This window comes from Protomyctophum parallelum, assembly GCF_964188405.1.
Source record: "Protomyctophum parallelum genome assembly, chromosome: 6".
Taxonomy (NCBI): Eukaryota; Metazoa; Chordata; class Actinopteri; order Myctophiformes; family Myctophidae; genus Protomyctophum; species Protomyctophum parallelum.
Window position 1 is genome coordinate 31646900 of NC_139701.1, and position 15429 is coordinate 31662328.

A 15429-nucleotide genomic window follows, 5' to 3' on the forward strand; every position below is an offset into this window, starting at 1 on the left:
CCTACACATAAATTACACCCCCATGGATTGATAACTTTCCCTTCCGTGTCAGACACAGAAGCATTGTAATATGAACATAAAGGTCTGTTCTGTGTGACGTACCTCCTCCCATAGGTCTTCATAGGCAGCCTTCATCTCTGCCTCCAGTATGGCGGACAGCACCTCCGTGAGGCAGTCCTCCATCAGTGACACACAGTTGCTGAGCTCCGTAGTCCTTTTCTCCGCCTCCTCGCCTCTTTCATTCTCCTGTACCTTATTGAGGGGCTTACCTGGAAACAATAGTGATGATTTCAATAAACACAGTGTATCAATTTGTACTGTATGTGTGTGTCACATGTGCTTAAAGGACCATACCAACAGTGTGGAATGCTTAACCCATTGATTATGACTCACTGTATACTTGAAATTACTGGCTATTTTCCAAAGCATACTGTAAGTTGTTAGATTTTTAGGGAAGCCGCTGGATTCCTTTCATTTCAGTAAGGTATGAAAATCACAAAGTTACAAATGGCATGGTTATTTTAAGTTACATTATCGTATACAAATGTTCATGACTTATTGACTTAAATTACTCTGGTATGTTTGGTGATGATTAAACGATTTTACACAAGCACAAGGCATCTTCATGACATCTGACCTTTATCCAATCGTTGCCAACCGCCAGTTCTCTCGCTGAGAGTGGGTGCTGCTGCTGTTTCGTTCTGCATGATAGGTCTCCCCCCATCACGCACCTCCAGCGTGGGTTGAGGACTATGTCCATATGTCTTCGTCCAATCATGTGCCACCAGTGTGGGGAGTGGACTATGTCCATATGTCTTTGCCCCATCACAGGGGACCACTGTAGGGTGTGGACTATGTCCATATGTCTTTGCCCCATCACAGGGGACCAGTGAAGGGTGTGGACTATGTCCATATGTCTTTGCCCCATCACAGGGGACCAGTGTAGGGTGTGGACTATGTCCATATGTCTTCGCCTCCTCCACTAGGTCTGTTTTGTTGAGGGCCTTCACCCCGCTAATCAGAGACTTACTGCATAGGTTCTTGTCATTACTGGAGAACAGAGGAACATAGACGTCAGGTCTGTCAGTCTATTCTGTTAAATGACAGAAATTGACTTTTGCTTCATGCAGAAGCTGGCAGACGTTAGGATGTACTGTAGCAGTGAGAGCAGAGTAAATGTAGTACTGTTAATGGTAGACGACAAGGCTTCTGCAACGCAAGAGACACAGCCACACAACCGATGGATATGATGGTGTTGAAGTCCTAATGAAATGACCAAAAAGCATTCCATTGCTTCACCTAATACTTTTCGATGACTCAATGTCTCTGGCTGTACTGTATGTATATCTCTCCTTCTGTCTAACATGTGTCAGTATGTCTGCCTGCATTTCTCGCTCCTCCCAACTGGAACCATCTTTTGCTGGACTCAAACACACTGACATGCATGTACTGTACAGTGTACAGTATCCACAGGGGACACATGCACAATGGCACGTGCTCACAACACACACTGCGGTATTGAGCAAAGCAAACAAGTAGTTCTGTAGTGAAGGCCGGGGTAGTGGGGTGAGTTGTGTGTCTGTACTTTAACTCACGTGCACAGGAAGAGAGCGCGCTCTGGGTAGAGACTCTGGTACTGCAGGCAGCACTGCAGTACTCGGTCATCGTTGTTGTTAGTAGTCAGGTCCTCTGTGGGGAGGGACAGAGACAATGACAGGTCACACAACACAAGGACAAGATGACCAAACTGGAGACATCAAAATGTTCGCTTTAGCCCTCTGTATTACCAGGAAACACTAGAATGTACTCACTTACAGAGAGGGGGAGAGGAAAAGGTCAAGGAGGGGTCGACTCTATATCAACACTGCACATATTCATAAGATTATATGAAATGCATAATATTTCTGTATAATTTAATTCCTACGATGTTCTGGTATTTTCGGCACGGGACACGTGTAAATCAGGTTTTTGAGCTGGGGAACAATTTCTTCATACAATATTCAAAGTGCTTTGGAACATGGTACAGTGACGATGAGATATACTTTATTAATCCCAGAGGGGAAATTGAAGCGTTACAACAGCATAATGTGACACATTATACTGTAATGTGACAATCCAGCATTACACATGTGCAACAAGTTTCTGGCTGCACAGTGCAGAAGGCAGCACTCTTCACATATCTGCAACGCTTCTTTACTAGTTTGTACTTGAAGGCTCTGTAGCTGCTTACTCTAATCATGCACAGCTGATTAGAGTCTAATTAGATGTGCATGTTTCAGTCAAAGTAGATTTGTCCCCTGAAACAAGAGACCTCTACTGACACAGAACTACCAACGAAGTACATACATGCATGTACTGGACTCACCTTAGTGCCACAGGACACAGCAAAATCCTCAGAGCTATGGTAATTTAACTCCTAGAGTAATGAGGATTTTACTGTGCATACAAAGCATATATTCAGAAGTAATTTACACAGTACACAAAAGCACACAGCTTACCATTAGGGAAGTACATGCCCTCACAGTCATTGTGAGGGCATGTTATATACAACGTGTAGGTGCTCATACAGTAGTGTCAATAATTGACTGCGGGAACATTCAAGGCCTATTCATAGTCTGGATTTTCGGTGGTAAGGTGACCACCGCTCCGGTGGTGAGCTGACCACCGGAGCTGAAATAACGTTGAGCGGTGGTGAGTAAAAACAGATTGAAGGGCTGGAGCGGTGGCGGTGGTTTGCTCTTCACCGCGGCTCGTGACGTCATGTTGTAGTTCGGTGGTCACCCCACCACCGTAAATCCAGACTATGTATGAGCCTTAAGTAACATTCTGTTCCATTGGAACACGTACACAGTTGAAGATTGTATGTTTATAGTATACTGAAGATCACACTGAAGTTTGGTCAAAAGAAACCCAACTACAGTATGACTGCACCAGGCAGAAAGAGAGAAATATAGACTGTCATTTATTTTTCATACAGCACTATTGTGGACATAGGATACCTTGTGTGAGAATGCTAACCTTTATTTAAATTCAGAGTACAATTGAGGGGCAGGCCCCCATTCATTCTTTTTTCAGCGTATATAAATACAGGAGTTTAGTTTGATATCATCTTAATTGTAAATAATTTCCAATATGTTTGTGTGTCCGTATAGTCACTAATGGTGACCGCTCTACAAGCATGCTAGTTGCCTCTACTGGAGGAGCGTTATGCGCCTGTGGGAAGAATGTGAAGGTCACGACCAATTACACCCATGCAAGTCTCGAGCAGGGATGCATTTGATTTTGATCTTAACTTTGCTCTCACTTTAAGACGATCTGACTCAAGTTGGGACTTACGGCAACTCTGAGAGGCCTGTTGCATTGATTGGCCCCAGACTCCTGAATCCTGCTTCTTAAGACACATGTAAATGAAGTGGACTGCAGGACAAGCCAGGCGAGCCACAGATTCACGAAGCCCCTTCCCATTCTTCAACGAGTCCAGCTCCTGAAGCACCACCCAGGGGATCAGAATCACAGGGAAGCCCATTGCTACAAGACAAATGAGGGAGGAGGCATATTTACAAGAGAAATGGGGTGCATGCTTTAGTTCCGACATACCATTGGTCCAAACGACAACCTACTGTACCTCAAACCCCAACCTAACCATAACCGCAAGCACGGAGCAACGCATCCCTCACCAACCTTAATCCAGTCACCAACCTTAACGCATCCCTCACCAACCTTAATCCAGTCGGACCAATGCTATGTCGAACCAAAGTCTGCCTCCCAGAGAAATGACAGAATTCTGACTGAAGAAAGCATCAACATGATTCACATTTCACACCCAACATTTTTCAGTTTAATTAAATAACACACTTGAGACAAGGTAGTCTTAGTATAAGTATAAATTATAAGGCTAGTGTGGTGTAATATTACTAGATTGGATGTGTAGTGATAAACAAACATGAGACAAAGGTTGTTGTTGATTTTCTGAAAATGCAAAGAGGGCAAAATATAAATATAACTAAATCTCACATGTGACAAACTATTTCTGTTAAACCTCCCCTAAATGGTCATACTGTATGTAGGCATGTTGCACTAATAATAAAAGCTTAAATAAATAAGCTTTTATAATAATAATAAATAAAGCTTACACTTAGAACAGTTAAGATAACAGAAACAACTGTTGACTACAGCAGCAGGGTTCAGAGGCTACTAGTCTCAAATCAAAATAAACTCTACAAAGATGACCAACTCCAGATTAATTCCAGAAAGAATCATTTAAAAATGAGATTTTTTATTAAATAATATAGTTGCTTGTATTGACATCCTTTTTGGGTCTCAAAGCATCATTAAGATAACTGAAACTAGGTAGGAAAACCATAAATTGACCTACGCACCTCCAAGGCCATGAGACATGATCTTCTTTACAAAATCCAGGTGACTGAGGAGAATATTTGTGTCCATAGCAATGATTACTGAAGTGAAAAGAAACATAAAATCATGCTGAATTCATGTCAAATCCTACTGTGTAATAATCACAGTATCCCGCTAAGAACAAGAATGAAAGTATTACAGGCGAATTAAAATAATAATAATAATAATAATATAATGCATCAATGCCTACATTCCAAGTGCTTGTCAGGGTGGGGGGGGGGGGAACACAGAGCCAAATGTACATGTAACTAGGTCGGAATGTTCAGTAGGTTGTCCCAAACTGATTAACCTTTGGGTCTAAAAGGTCAACGGTCAAGGTCACATCAGGTAAAGGTGCATAAATGGTTCATATCTCAGGAAGGGAAGCATATCATAAAACAAGTTGGCGTGTGGAATGGTTTACAGTACACCTCTAGGTACACTTTTTTAACCACATGAACCCTGGCATGTCAACATTTGGTGGAAATAGCCAATCTACAAGCTCACAAAGCGTTCAACACGACGAGTTGTGAGCTAGTAGATCGTCTGTTTTCAGCTGTGATTTGGTGTAGAGTGAAAAAAGTATAGAACCCAGTCAAATATATATAGTATATTGAATTTAAGTGGTTAAATTATTATGAGGTGTCATTTGATGATGCTAAAACTCACCAGGCCCCTCTGTGACAACCTCTGTGACAACCTCCACTGATGGGTCTGTAGTCAGATCCATAGAGGTGAGTTCTCCATAGCTCTTCACTAGCCTCAACCCCAGGATGTCCTTAGAGCGAGCCTCATGCAGCTCCTCAACCACCTCCATCTACAATATATTGTACAAGGTTAATATCAGCATATTATTAAATAGGCTGACATTTGACGAAGATAGCAGATATACTTCTGCAGCTTGCATTGCAACACGTTGGGAGCTTGTAGATTATTTCAGCTAAAAGATGTGTAGACGGTTTCTCATTGAAACTTTGACTGCCTTCGGTCCATCACTGAGGAGGCCTTTGTAAAACCAAAGCTGGTTCCATATCATATTACATTATGATACAGTAGGTAGCAGGGAACTCATTCGCCAATAAATACTCCCTCAAGCTGATTTCATTACTTGACATTAGGGTCATTAAAGATTTAGAAATAATTAAGAAAAAAGTAAATGGACAATCATGCTCACCTCAATGTCATTGTCATAGACCTGTGTCCCATCATGTACACTCTGCAACACATTATGAGTCATATTAAGTTTGGTTTGCATTTGCAGTGCACATTATTTTACATATAGCATATGAACAGACTGAAGAAGTTTACACTCACTTCTTCTTTCTTGGGGGGCACCTGAGATTGTAAGGGCTTGGCTGTCGAATGCACTTGTGTGACATTCCTTTGTTTTGATGTTCCATCATGTACACTCTGCAACACATTGAGTCGTATTAAAACAAGAACTGGGCATTACTTACTGTAGCATTACAAAAAAAACTGTCTCCAGTTTGGTCTGCACATTATTTTACATAGCATATGAACCGACTGAAGAAGTCTACACTCACTTCTTTCTTAGGAGGAACCTGAGATTGTAAGGGCTTGGCTCTCGGACCAATGTTCCACAGATTGTAAGGGCTTGGCTGTCGAACCTGTGTTCCATCATGTACACTCTGCAATACATTAGCAGTCTTATTAAAACAAGAAATGGACATTACTTACTGTAGCATTACAAAAAACAGTCTCAAGTTTGGTTTGCACGTTAATTTACATATAGCATATGAATCGAGTGAAGAAGTCTACACTCACTTCTTCTTTCTGAGGAGGAACCTGAGATTGTAAGGGCTTGGCTGTCGAAGGCACTTGTTTTGATGTTCCATCATGTACACTCTGCAACACATTGAGTCATATTAAAACAAGAAATGGGACTTACTTACTGTAGCATTACAAAAAAAAACAGTCTCCAGTTCGGTCTGCACATTATTTTATATAATATAACCGACTGAAGAAGACACAGAAGATACACTCACTTCTTCTTTCTTAGGGGGAACCTGAGATTGTAATGGCTTCCAGAGTTTGTAAGGGCTTGGCTGTCGGATCTGTGTTCCATCATGTACACTCTGCAACACAGAAATTGACATTAATTGACATTAATTGACATTACTTAATGTAGCATTACAAAAAACAGTCTCCAGTTTGATCTGCATGTTATTTTATATAGTATATAAACTGACTGAAAAAGTCTACACTCACTTCTTTCTTAGGGGGAACTTGAGATTGTAAGGGCTTCCAGAGATGTCGGACCTGTGTTCCATCATGTACACTCTGCAACATGTATAAGTCATATTAAAACAAGAAATCTGCATTACTTACTGTAGCATTACAAAAAACAGTCTCCAGTTTGGTTTGCCCATTATTTTATATAATATATAAACCGACTGAAAAAGTCTACACTCACTTCTTTCTTACGGGGAATTTTAAATTGTAAGGGCTTCCAGAGATTGTTAGGGCTTGGATGTTGGACCTGTGTTCCGTCATGTACACTCTGCAACACATTTATAAGTCATATTAAAACAAGAAATCGGCATTACTTACTGTAGCATTACAAAAAACAGTCTCCAGTTTGATATGCACGTATTTTACATATAGCATATAAACCGAATTAAGAAGTCTATACTCACTTCTTTCTTAGGAGGAACCTGAGATTGTAAGGGCTTGGCTGTCAAAGGCACTTGTGTGACATTCCTTTGTGTTGATGTTCCATCATGTACGCTCTGCAACACATTGAGTCATATTAAAACAAGAAATGGGAATTACCGTACTTATTATTTTACATCTTTACACATCATATCACACACACATTTTATGTATACTAACGCCATGTCAGAAATTTAAATAAAGAAATCAATGGTGTTACACGAAAAACGGTGACCCATAAAATTAGGTAATGGCAGTCCGCCTTCCTAACATGCATTGCACTGTCACTTGATTGGCCATAGCCAATCGGAAAAAAGGATTTGCTACGCGATGCTAGGGGGTAATATTACACTAAATAAAAAAATGCATGCACATTGAAGGTGGTGAAAGAAGCCTACATTGGTGCCAGAGCACAGATCAATGTCGCACAAGGGGCATGGAGGCACGCGGAGCGCCGCCGCGTTTGGAGATGAATCCCCAGCAGTGTTAGCCTAGCGCAATTCTACAGAAGAGGGGGGCGTGGAATTAACGCAAATATATATATACACACAGACACACACACACACTGAAAAAACTGTGAGATTGAAAAAGGAATGCTCGTTTTCATCTCCCGATGAAGGTGACTAGCTCGCCTAAACTTGCACGGCGGTGCCTCTTGTAGCCCAATATATATATGGTGCAAATATACACACACACACACACACAGAGAGAGAGAGGCATTCTGTAGAAGCATATAAACCGACTGAAGAAGTCGACACTCACTTCTTCCTTAGGGGGAACCTTGTGTAAGGGCTTGGCTGTCGAAGGCTGAGGCTCTTGTGTGACATTTTTTTGTTTTGATGTTCCATCATGTACACTCTGAGACTGAAATACATTGAGTCATATTAAAACAAGAAATGGGAATTACTTAATGTAGCATTACAAAAAACAGTCTCCAGTTTGGTCTGCACGTTATTTTACATATAGCATATAAACCGAGTGAAGAAGTCTACACTAACTTCTTCTTTCTGAGGAGGAACCTGAGATTGTAAGGGCTTGGCTGTCGAAGGCACTTGTGTGACATTCCTTTGTTTTGATGTTCCATCATGTACACTCTGCAACACATTGAGTCATATTAAAACAAGAAATGGGAATTACTTATTATTTGACATCTTTACACATATCACACTGTAGCAAATGCCACGCCAAAAAAACTAAACAATCATTGGTGTTGAAAAACTGTGACCCATAATTTTAAAATCAGGTAATGGCAGTCTGCCTTCCCAACATGCATTGCACTGCATGACGTGCGTGTCATGTGATTGGCCGTAGACAATCGGAAGAAAGAATTTGCTGTGCGATGCTAGGGGGTAATATTGGCGAAACTAAAGTAAATTAAAAGATTGCATGCACATTGAAGGTGCTGAAAGAAGCCTAGATTGGTGCCAGAGCAAAGATCAATGTCGCACAAGGGGCGTGGAGGCACACGGAGCGCCGTTGCGCTTGGAGATTGTCCCCAGCAGTGTTAGCCTAGCGCAATGCTACAGAAGAGGGGGGCGTGGAATTAACGCAAATATTGAAAAAACAGTCGGATTAGAAAAGGAATACTCGTTTTCATCTCATGATGAAGGTGACTAGCTCGCCTAAGCTTGCACGGTAGTGCCTCTTGTAGTTCAAGTCAGAGGATGAGCAAGCTAACTGTATCTGTACATGTCTGTATTGTCTATTGTGCACTGTCTATCTGTGTAACTGCACTGTACTGTATGTAAATGTTTTTCCCTGTATACGGGACCCCCTCTAAAATGAGATGCTGCATCTCAAGGGGCTATCCTTTCAATAAATTCTGACCAAATTCTGACACACACACACACACACACCCACACAGAGGCAGAGAGGGAGAAAGAGCATTCTGTAGAAGCATATAAACCGACTGAAGACGTCGACACTCACTTTTTCCTTAGGGGGAACCTTGTGTAAGGGCTTGGCTGTCGAAGGCTGAGGCTCTTGTGTGACATTCCTTTGTTTTGATGTTCCATCATGTACACTCTGCAAAACATCGAGTCATATTAAAACAAGAAATGGGAATTACTTACTGTAGTATTACTAAAACCAGTCTCCAGTTTGGTTTGCACATTATTTTACATATAGCATATAAACCGAGTGAAGAAGTCTACACTCACTTCTTTCTTAGGAGGAACCTGAGATTGTAAGGGCTTGGCTGTTGAAGGCACTTGTGTGACATTCCTTTTTTTTGATGTCCCATCATGTACACTCTGCAACACATTGAGTCATATTAAAACAAGAAATGGGACTTACTGTACTTATTATTTTACATCTTTACACATATCACACACATCATTTTTTAATTGGGTAATGGCAGTCCGCCTTCCCAACATGCATTGCACTGCATGACGCGTGTGTCATGTGATCAGCCATAGCCAATCGGAAGAAATAATTTGTGGCGCAATGCTAGGGGGTAATATTGGCGAAAATGGCATGGGAGCGCCGTCGCTGAAAGACGCATATATATATATATATATATTATATATATATATATATACACACACACACACACAAACACGTTGCAGCCAGATTGAAAAACCAGTCAGATTTCAAAAGGAATGCTCGTTTTCATCTCATGATGAAGGTGACTAGCTCGCCTAAGCTTGCACGGCAGTGCCTCTTGTAGCTCAAGTCACCTTACCTTCAGACGGCACACACACACACACACACCCACACCCACACACCCACACACCCACACACCCACACACACACACACACACACACACACACACACACACACACACACACACGCAGCATTCTGTAGAAGCATATTATAAACCGACTGAAGAAGTCGACACTCACTTCTTTCTTAGGGGGAAAGGTCGTGGCTGTCGAAGGCTGAGGCTCTTGTGTGACATTCCTTTGTTTTGATGTTCCACTCTGCAAAAACAGTCTCCAGTTTGATCTGCACTTTTTTTTTTACATATAGCATATAAACCGAGTGAAAAAGTCTATACTCACTTCTTCTTTCTTAGGAGAAACCTGAGATTGTAAGGGCTTGGCTGTCGAAGGCACTTGTGTGACATTCCTTTTTTTGGATGTTCCATCATGTACGCTCTGCAACACATTGAGTCATATTAAAACAAGAAATGGTACTTATAGTACTTATTATTTTACATATTTACACATATCACACATACATTTGCATACTAGTATGCAAACGCCACGCCAAAAAATCCAAAAGAACATTGGTGTTACATGAAAATTTGTGACCCACATATAATTTTAAAATTAGGCAATGGCAGTCCGCCTTCCCAACATGCATGATTGCACTGGTTGTGACATGAAGGTTCAAGGGATGCACGATATTGATTTTTTTTAACAAATACCGATTGTTAAAATCATGAACGCCCATGTCTGTGTACTTGAACGTGAGACACAGTGTACTTGATATGTATTGTGTACTGCCTGATCTGTAGCATACTTTATAGTTAGGCTACGAGAGACATCTCCGGGACAGCAAGGTCAGCCTTGTTGCAGTAGGCAAGTTATTATGTCTCATATCTTGTTGTACCGTCACTAAGATCCAGCACTATACGTTCCGGTATGTGTAATAAACTTTGTGAACCTTTAGCGTGATACTGTCTCGTGTCGCATTATTGTTCTCCTGGGCCCGCCGCCGCAGTCGCCGTACCAAAGGAATACTTCAACCGGATTATCACACACCACACCGCCTGCACACAATACCTGTCCAGACGAGGGTCCAGTACTTAGAGTTTACAACACCGATAACTTCATGCTTCTCAAGACCGATACCGATACTAATAACCGATAATGAAAATATATAGACACATAGTACATAAAAAAAGGCATACTAGTGACTTACTAGTGAGTAACGGTACATTTAACATAGCTTTGACCTAAGCAAATACGAGAGAGAGAGAGAGAGAGCATTCTGTAGTGTAGAAGCATATAAACCGACACTCACTTCTTTCTTAGGGGGCCCCTGAGATTGTAAGGGCTTGGCTGTCGTAGGCTCTTGTGTGACATTCCGTTGTTTTGATGTGAGTCGATGTGATCCGTCGGAGTGCTTATCTGAGGTAGTGTGACTGCATGTGGGGTAAGAATGCTTTGCCGCCCTCTTAACCTCTTCCCTGTCGTCATGCACCTGCCGCTTAGATCCCTTCTCCCTCGGTGCTGCAGCCAGTGAGGGAGTTTTTCCCTCCACCTTTTCCCCAGATCTGTGGTGTGACCTTCGTGTTTCATGGGTGACATCTTTCGAAAGCTTGTGGACAGCTTTTTTGATCTGCCGACCACTATCAAGTGCACACGACTGTACACACACACACACACACACACACACACACACACACACACACACACACACTACAGTAAGATTCAAGTTCATCTTCCATATATATATAATATATATGTATGTATTGTGTCATTTGTGTGTGTATATAACTATATATACAGAGAGAGAGAGAGAGAGAGAGAGAGAGAGAGAGAGAGAGCATTCTGTAGAAGCATATAAACCGACTGAAGAAGTCGACACTCACTTCTTTCTTAGGGGGTCCCTGAGATTGTAAGGGCTTGGCTGTCGTAGGCTCTTGTGTGACATTCCGTTGTTTTGATGTGAGTCGATGTGATCCATCAGAGTGCTTATCTGAGGTAGTGTAGGAATGCTTTGCAGCCCTCTTAACCTCTTCCCTGTCGTCATTCACCCGCCGCTTAGATCCCTTCTCCCTCGGTTCTGCAGCCAGTGAGGGAGTTTTTCCCTCCACCTTTTCCCCAGATCTGTGGTGTGACCTTCGTGTCTCAGGGGTGACATATTTTTCCAGCTTGTAGACAGCTTTTTTGATCTGCCGACCACTTTGGAAATCCTCTTTGCTTTTGGAAGTGCTGTATTTGTCGTGGCTCTTCGTTGATCTATGTGTTCTGTTGATAGTCATAGGAATTGAAATGGGATGCACACGCAGATTAGACACACCAACAGACCAACAACGGTCGGACATGCGGTCGAACATTCGGTCTAATGACAGTCGGACCAATAGTATGTCTAAACTAAAGCCTGTACCCAATTAAAATGTCACTATGAATAAAAAGATTGAGAGACAATATTGTAATATCATGATGACATTACCTTCATTTTGATTGACCTGCTTTTAGAGGAATCGGTTAATGCTCAAAGTATACATACTTTACCTGTCACAACTGGAGCTATGATGCTTCGAAGAATGCTTGCGTTTTCTTGCACCATCTTGCTCGTTGGAAGACTGCAAAACATTACACATACTGTTCAGCTTTATGTTACATATAGCTTTAGGGCAGCTTCATATACTCATGTTATAGTCTAAATCAAATATAACAGTGTAATTAACATTCCAATTACCTCCTCGTCATTGTCACTTGGAGATAATCTCTTAGTCTTCTTCTTTTTAGACATTGTAGCAGTTAGGTTCTAACAAAAAATATTTGATTGATTGATTACTTTATTAACAGTTTGTAGAATAAGCACAGGAAAGCACAGTTCAATGCTGTCTCCTAAGAGGATCAAAAGACTCCAACAAGCACTAAGGCTTTTTTTTTTTTACATTACTGTCATTTTCAATTCATAACATACAAATTAGCCCCATATGGTACCTCAGTCCCTGCTCATACTGTAATAGATACAATATGAGCATAGGGACTGAGGTACCTTATGGGGCTGCATACAAATAAACATTAAGGAACTATGAAAAAAAAAAAATCACAATATAAACCGGGGTGTGCTTTGATTTGATTTTCTACTGGGGCCAGTTTCGAATTGTAGTTTAAGTGCTTTAATTGAGATGTTTTGATTTTTGAATGAGATTCACATCTCTTGTTTTACTCGTCGGCTAGCCTCGGAAACGAAGACATTTTGCCTCTCAAAGTTAATGAATTGCTACACTGTTATGTACTAACATAAGATAGAATGGTTATGGTATAAATATGACGTAGAAGTAACGTTGAACGTACTCAACGTAGCCACATGGACCATGTTTCACAATTCATATGACACTCTCGTGAGTGACAGTCATGTTTCAGGGCTACGTAACGTTGAATGAAACATATTGTCAATCATTGCCACTCTCGCACGTCGCTATACACGCTTGTCACTTCATCACTCACTCGTCACACAAGTTAACATCTAAACAGTCAGTGTTGGGCAAGTTACTTTGAAAGCGTAGCTTGTAAAGCTACAAGTAGCTCACCATGGCAGTAGCTTGATCAAGCTACATAGCTACCCCTGGAGAGATGTAGCTTGTAAAGCTACAGCTACATGGAAAAAGTAGCTCAAAGTAGCTCAGCTACTTTTTATTTTTCAGCGTTAAATTGAGAATGTACATGCGGGAGACCCCTCCTCCCCTCTGGGAGACCCCTCCCCTCTGGGAGACCCCTCCTCCCCTCTGGGAGACCCCTCCCCTCTGGGAGACCCCTCCTCCCCTCTGGGAGACCCCTCCCACCCTGCTCCCCTCGGGGAGACCCCTCCTCCCCCTGCTCCCCTCTGGGATTCCCCTCCCACCCTGCTCCCCTCTGGGAGACCCCTCCTCCCCCTGCTCCCCTCTGGGAGACCCCTCCCACCCTGCTCCCCTCTGGGAGACCCCTCCTCCCCCTGCTCCCCTCTGGGAGACCCCTCCTCACCCTACTCCCCTCTGGGAGACCCCTCCCACCCTGCTCCCCTCTGGGAGACCCCTCCTCACCCTGCTCCCCTCTGGGAGACCCCTCCTCACCCTGCTCCCCTCTGGGAGACCCCCCCACCCTGCTCCCCTCTGGGAGACCCCTCCCCCCACCCTGCTCCCCTCTGGGAGACCCCTCCTCACCCTGCTCCCCTCTGGGAGACCCCCCCACCCTGCTCCCCTCTGGGAGACCCCTCCCCCCACCCTGCTCCCCTCTGGGAGACCCCTCCTCACCCTGCTCCCCTCTGGGAGACCCCTCCTCACCCTGCTCCCCTCTGGGAGACCCCCCCACCCTGCTCCCCTCTGGGAGACCCCTCCTCACCCTGCTCCCCTCTGGGAGACCCCCCCACCCTGCTCCCCTCTGGGAGACCCCTCCTCCCACCCTGCTCCCCTCTGGGAGACCCCCCCACCCTGCTCCCCTCTGGGAGACCCCTCCTCCCCCTGCTCCCCTCTGGGAGACCCCTCCTCCCCTCTAGGAGACCCCTGCTCCCCCCTGGGAGACCCCTCCCACCCTGTGATACCAGGGCCAATCAGAGGCCAATTAGAGGCAGCTGTCAAGTGCTGATATGCCCTCAAAGCAATCAGAAAAAGGAACAGTCCTTGATTTTTCAAAGGGGGTTCTAGTACAAGAATTAACACAGCAACCAATGGTCAAAATTAATATATTTCTTTCATGTTATTGCCCAAAATTGTAGCTTGTAACTTGAGTAGCTAAGCTACAAAAAATGACCCAAAAGGTAGCTGAGCTACTTGACGAGGTACACAAATATGAATGTAGCTAAAATACCACAAGCTACAGCAAAATGTAGCTCAGCTACGTAGCTCAGCTACATGTAGCTTAATACTCCCCAACACTGTAAACAGTAAACAGTAAAATAATAAACACAAGTAGTCTCGTGTAGCCAGACAACTATAACACAATCTCCGAATGCTATAAGCATTTGGGAATTTCGAGAGGCAGCAGTCTGGTAACGCGAGACTAAAACACAAGAGGAGGAATACATTATAAGATTACGTTACGGTAGGAGGAGACGTAGGCAAAAACGATTACTTTTACCGTTATAGTGACACTAACCTCACCAGACCACACAGGCTATACACTAAAGCTAAACCTAAACACCATTAAGTTACTTTCCGTCGGTCAGTTATAAACCGTTTCCAAGTAAGCATTGAACTTCCGGTCGGTGGATTTCAAGATAAGAGCTATTTTGTTCCTGTTGGTTTCTGTGACAAAAATAATTCTACCATCTGACAAGAAACATACTTTATATTAGCTTTAAATATCGCTGCTCCTTAGTTCCTACCTACATGACTGCCTGCCTACTGCCTAGTTACTAAAAAAAAAAAAACAGTAATATTATTACTTATTACTTTAAAAAAGTAATATATTTACTTTACTCCATGCCAGAAGTAACTATAGTTACTTCTTACTTTACTTCTTACTTTTTTCCAATCAACCCCAGTAATTGCATATTTTGTCAACCCTGCCTGACAGTGAGACAGTTTGGCATAACAGAAAACAGCTTGGGGTTCCTGGCTCAGTAGGCATATAAGACATTCACATTCTACAAAATTGAAAAATATGTTTTGTCAACAAGCCACACAGCTGATGTTTGACATTCTTGAATGTGTGTGTTCAATAAGATAATTTAAACTCAAACATGTGTCCCTGGTGTAT

At 42.7% G+C, this 15429-nt stretch overlaps 1 protein-coding gene across 2 annotated transcripts in view; it reads right to left on the reverse strand.

The window, feature by feature from the left end:
- The window catches only part of swt1 (SWT1 RNA endoribonuclease homolog), a 37747-nt gene extending 22835 nt beyond the window's left edge, over nt 1-14912 (reverse strand). Inside the window, exons 1-25 of one of the 2 annotated variants that reach the window (XM_083767906.1) lie at nt 14827-14912; nt 12443-12511; nt 12256-12326; nt 11610-11988; nt 11039-11383; nt 10072-10167; nt 9913-9990; nt 9228-9320; nt 8998-9093; nt 8067-8162; nt 7831-7932; nt 7053-7145; nt 6830-6916; nt 6625-6696; nt 6402-6491; nt 6181-6261; nt 5940-6044; nt 5710-5805; nt 5570-5611; nt 5065-5212; nt 4380-4457; nt 3337-3528; nt 1596-1689; nt 638-1050; nt 103-269 (exon numbers count right to left, since the gene is read on the reverse strand). In XM_083767906.1, the coding sequence (XP_083624032.1) occupies nt 103-269; nt 638-1050; nt 1596-1689; nt 3337-3528; nt 4380-4457; nt 5065-5212; nt 5570-5611; nt 5710-5805; nt 5940-6044; nt 6181-6261; nt 6402-6491; nt 6625-6696; nt 6830-6916; nt 7053-7145; nt 7831-7932; nt 8067-8162; nt 8998-9093; nt 9228-9320; nt 9913-9990; nt 10072-10167; nt 11039-11383; nt 11610-11988; nt 12256-12326; nt 12443-12496 (3168 nt within the window). In that variant the 5' untranslated portion in view covers nt 12497-12511; nt 14827-14912. The remainder of the gene's footprint in view (nt 1-102; nt 270-637; nt 1051-1595; nt 1690-3336; nt 3529-4379; nt 4458-5064; nt 5213-5569; nt 5612-5709; nt 5806-5939; nt 6045-6180; nt 6262-6401; nt 6492-6624; nt 6697-6829; nt 6917-7052; nt 7146-7830; nt 7933-8066; nt 8163-8997; nt 9094-9227; nt 9321-9912; nt 9991-10071; nt 10168-11038; nt 11384-11609; nt 11989-12255; nt 12327-12442; nt 12512-14826) is intronic. The other variant, XM_083767907.1, reaches the window with a different exon arrangement.
- Nucleotides 14913-15429: the final 517 nt, after the last annotated feature.